Here is a 4405-nt window from a genome sequence, read left to right as displayed (position 1 = left end):
TTTCTATTTTTTTTTTAGTAGAGACGGGGTCTCGCTCTTGCTCAGGCTGGTCTCGAACTCCTGACCCCCAGCGATCCTCCTGTCTCAGCCTCCCGAGTAGCTGGGACTACAGGCATGCACCACCATGCCCGGCTAATTTTTTCTGTATATTTTTAGTTGTCCGGCTAATTTCTTTCTATTTTTAGTAGAGATGGGATCTCGCTCTTGCTCAGGCTGGTCTCGAACTCCTGACCTCGAGCGATCCTCCCGCCTGGGCCTCCCAGAGTGCCGGGATGACAGGCGTGAGCCCCCGCGCCCGGCCTGTTTTCTAAGCTTTGACACACAATGCAATTCTGCTGTGGCCCCATAACTCTAGTGTGGTCTTTGCAGGAGCTTGTTAGGAACCCAAACGCCCAGCCCTACCCCGCCAAGGGCTGCTGGAGCAGCATCAGCCCCCCCTCCCCCCCAAGAGTCCCACCCACCTTGCAGTCCCAGAAGGCACAGCTCTAGATCAAGCCTGGTGCCTTTGACCCACAGGTGGAGAAACTGAGGCCCGAGAGGGCACCTGGCAAGGTGTTGTCTGCACAGAGTTCAGGGAGGGGCTCAGTTCTCTGCTCTTCAAGGTCAGCAGGGGAGGGGGCGCAGGGAGAGGAGCAGAGACCACCCCTCACCCTTCTACTCCTCGGACCCCACAGCGATGGGGCTTCGAAACAGGCCCGTGAATCCATTTCTTCCTCCCCTTCGCCCCCAGCCCCTGCCCTGGTAAGAAACGCAGCGATTACCTTTGTACGGATGTCGCTTTTGTGGACGTTTATTCTTCTAGTTGTGTTTGATTCTCTCCAGCAACCTTGTTAATCAGGTGTTGTTACTGTCCCCACGACGCTGGGGGTGGGGGCGGTGACTCACCCCGGGTCGCAAAGCAGGCACGTGGAAGAACAAGACACACAAGCCAAGGTTGCCCAGCTCCATCGCCTGTGTTAGCCGGAAGTTTCTCGGTGGTGAATTAGAGAAATCAGAGTGAAACTGGCCTCCTAAGCAGAAAGGGGAATTTATTTTAAGGGATTTTATAACTGAACTTTATAAAGGGGTTTTTATAACTGAAAAGTCCAAGGGGGCAGGGCTGGCTTCAGGTGTGGCTGGATCCAGGGGCTCGAAGGAGTGCGTCAGTATCTATCTCCGTCTGTCTCTGTCCTCCTCTGTGTTGACTTTCCTCTCAGGTGGGTCCCCAACTGTGGGGTCAGAGTGGTGCAGCTTTGACTCGCTGATTTCCGCAGAAAGACAACGTTTCCTGGTAACGAGAGCAAAAGTCTCAGGGCAGATTCTGATTGGCCAGGCTGAGGTCACATGCACATTCCCTGGCTTCGTGAATGGGTGGAGTCAGCCATATTGAAACCTCATCCACAGAGTACGGCAGCTACAGGCCCCGCCCCTCCCGGGGCTGCTGGTGGCTCTGTCCTGGGACAGCTGGCGTTGGGCTGTAGGACCAGGAGTTTGCTCCTCCAGGCTTGGCCCGGGTCACGCGACAGAGCCTGAGATGAGGGACTGGGCATTGGGTCGTGACCTGCGCAGCCTGCCCCCGGCCACCCCGATGTCCCCTGGGAATCCGAGACTCGGAGCAAGGAGGGCAGCGGCCCAGGCCACACAGCCCTGACGCTGCTAACCGTGGTGGCTGTCGCTCCCCCAGGGCCGGCGGCTGGCGGGATGTTGGTTTGGCCCAACGGGAGCACAGTGTGGCCCCCGCCCCTGGCACCGAACATCAGCGTGCCCCACCGCTGCCTGCTGCTGCTCTACGAGGACATCGGCACGTCCAGGTGAGGCGGTCACAACCCTGCCGGGCAGGTCGCTGATGTCCCCGGCTTCTCCCGGTGCATGCTGGGAGCGGGGCGCTCACGCCACCTCGCCAGCGAGCCAGCTTCTGTCCCCATCCGCTAGGGTCCGCTACTGGGACCTCTTGCTGCTCATCCCCAATGTGCTCTTCTTCCTCTTCCTGCTCTGGAAGCTTCCGTCCGCCCGGGCCAAGATCCGCGTCACCCCCAGCCCCATTTTCATCACCTTCTACATCCTGGTGAGTTCACCCGACCGAGGATAGAAAACTCAACTCCAGCCGCCTTTAAGCCGAGAAAGCGAATTAACTGCCTTATCCTAGAAGGCGGGCTTCAGGCATGGCTGTATCCAGGAGATTAAATGATGTCATTAGGACTCTGTCTCTCTGCAGCTCCGCTCTCTCCTGGCCTTATCTCAGAGGAGTTTTCCCCATGGGGTGGCAAAGGTGGCCAAGAGCTGCTTTGAGCTAACATCCTGCCTGTGCCAACTCCGGAAGAGAGTTCCTCCTTCCTGCTGGTGCCAGTGTAGACCTGGAGTTGGGCCCACCTCGGAGGCTCCAGCTGTGGGCTGTCCAGCTCCCTTCCCTCCAGGGCAGGGTGGGCAGCGGGCAGGCAGAGAGGCATTCGAGGGACCCAAGGAGCCCTGGGGGCTGTTGGTGGAGACCCCGGGGCCACAGGCAGACTGACGTCCCCCCGAGTCCCTGCAAGATGCAGTGAGCTGAATGGAAGCTGAGGCCTCCTTGCCTCCCTGCTTCCCTTCCCCTGCCTGTCTGACTCCTTACCGCGTTTATTCAACAGATATTAAGCACCTACTATGTTCCAGGCAGGCAGAAAGGGGCCCGGGAGCATAGAACAGGGCCCCAGCCCGCTTACTCTAGGGGACTCTGTCCTAAAGACTTCAGCAGGCAGTGGTAAGAGCGGACTCGGGCAGAGTGGCTCTGAATCCCAGCCATGCTGCTGTGTGACCTTGGGCCAGTGGCTTAACCTCTCTGTGCCTCCTATGTATCCACAATGTGTGTCAGATCTGCCTTAGGGGGCGGCGGTATTCCTAGCTCCAGCCTAGCGGCAGCCTGGCATACAGCAGCCACGCGGCACTTTCTTGTGGCTTTTGCAGCTCGCCCCACCCACACAGTTTTCGTGGCACAAAGGACAGAGTCTGTGTGACTCTGGGCTCTTGTTTGGGTCAGAAAACTCAAACTCACGGGGGCCCGAGGAGAGGCGTTGAGTAAGACACTTGAGAAGCCCCCAGGGCTGAAGCCTGCCGTCCCCCACTCCCCGGTCCCCCCCTGTGTCTGCCGGGCGTGACGGAGCGAACCCCCCTGACCCTCCCGTCAATACTCCGCAGTCGCTGCTGTCTTCAGCCCATTTTACAGATGAGGAAACTGAGGTCGGAGCCGGGAAGCAGCGGAGCCGGGGTCTGAACCCAGCCGGCTCCGTGGCCCCCCCCGGGGTTGTCGGTGGCAGCCGGGAGCCCGGGTCCCCGCGAGCCTCACCGCCTGGAGTCACTGCCTCCCTGCCCCGTCCCAGCCCGACCGGCCCCCTCGTCTTTCCGATGTTCAGTCTCAGATCTGGGGCTCCCCCTCCCTCCCTCGCCCGCCAGGTGTTCGTTGTGGCGCTGGTGGGCATCGCCCGGGCTGTCGTGTCCATGACCGTGAATGCTTCCGACGCCGCCACCGTAGCCGATAAGGTGTGGCCCGCCCCGCGGATGTGGGGGTGCGGGGGTGGGAGGCCCAGCTTTGGGGGCGCCCGGCTGACGCCCACCCACTTCTGTGCCCAGATCCTGTGGGAGACCACCCGCTTCTTCCTGCTGGCCATCGAGCTGAGCGTGGTCATCCTGGGCCTTGCCTTCGGTACGCGGGGACCGCGGCCCTGACACCCCCCCTCCCCACCCTTGTCCCCGGTCACCCGGGCCGGCCGCTGCTCACGGGCCCGCCCGTGTCCCCCAGGCCACCTGGAGAGCAAGCGCAGCATCAAGCGGGTCCTGGCCATCACCGCCGTGCTGTCCCTGGCCTACTCGGTCACCCAGGTGAGCAGGCGCACACACGCACGCGGCACGCGGGGGCCGCGGGTGACAGCGGGGGAGGGAGGGGTCAGGGAGGAGGGACATCCGCGTCCTCCGGTCCTGGGCCACGTTTCGCACGGTTACGGGGGTTCGGGCTTCTGCAGCGTCAAGGGCGTCTGAGAAGCCACCTGGGGTGGCCCGTCCGTGTCAGACACTCACAGCCACGCGGCGGACGGGAGGGTCAGACGGGCCAGGGTCAGACGGGACAGGGTTAGACGGGCCAGGGTCACAACCCGCGCAGGCCGGGAGACCACCCTGAGGGGCTGGGGGGGGCAGGGGGTGCTCACCTCGAACCCCACTTGCGGGACTCGGGCCAAGACCAGAGACGGACGTGGCCCGGCCGAGAGGTCGCGCTTGGGGTCACGGAGAGCCAGTGCGGGGGGGGGCTTTGCCGACGAGGCGTCGCTGGGCCTGGGGGTGCCGGTCCCCACCCCCCCCCGCCAAGGCTGACTCTCTGCCCGCTCCGTGTCCCGATCGTGGGGACACGGGGCGGGGCAGGAGCAGCCGTCCAGCGGGCGGGTGGCAGCTTGCGAGACCCTCC

At 62.6% G+C, this 4405-nt stretch overlaps 1 protein-coding gene across 1 annotated transcript in view; it reads left to right on the top strand.

Moving 5' to 3' along the window:
* Window positions 1-4405, top strand: part of TPRA1 (transmembrane protein, adipocyte asscociated 1) — a 13143-nt gene that overhangs the window by 5605 nt on the left and 3133 nt on the right. Inside the window, exons 2-6 of the mRNA XM_012663088.1 lie at window positions 1664-1790; window positions 1912-2044; window positions 3403-3489; window positions 3580-3652; window positions 3749-3836. Of these exons, the coding sequence (XP_012518542.1) occupies window positions 1681-1790; window positions 1912-2044; window positions 3403-3489; window positions 3580-3652; window positions 3749-3836 (491 nt within the window). The 5' untranslated portion in view covers window positions 1664-1680. The remainder of the gene's footprint in view (window positions 1-1663; window positions 1791-1911; window positions 2045-3402; window positions 3490-3579; window positions 3653-3748; window positions 3837-4405) is intronic.

The sequence above is a fragment of the Propithecus coquereli genome, unplaced genomic scaffold (assembly GCF_000956105.1).
Source record: "Propithecus coquereli isolate 6110/MARCELLA unplaced genomic scaffold, Pcoq_1.0 Scaffold796, whole genome shotgun sequence".
Classification (NCBI taxonomy): Eukaryota; Metazoa; Chordata; class Mammalia; order Primates; family Indriidae; genus Propithecus; species Propithecus coquereli.
The sequence above is the reverse complement of the archived record's forward strand: the minus strand, read 5'-3'. Positions and strand labels throughout refer to the sequence as shown.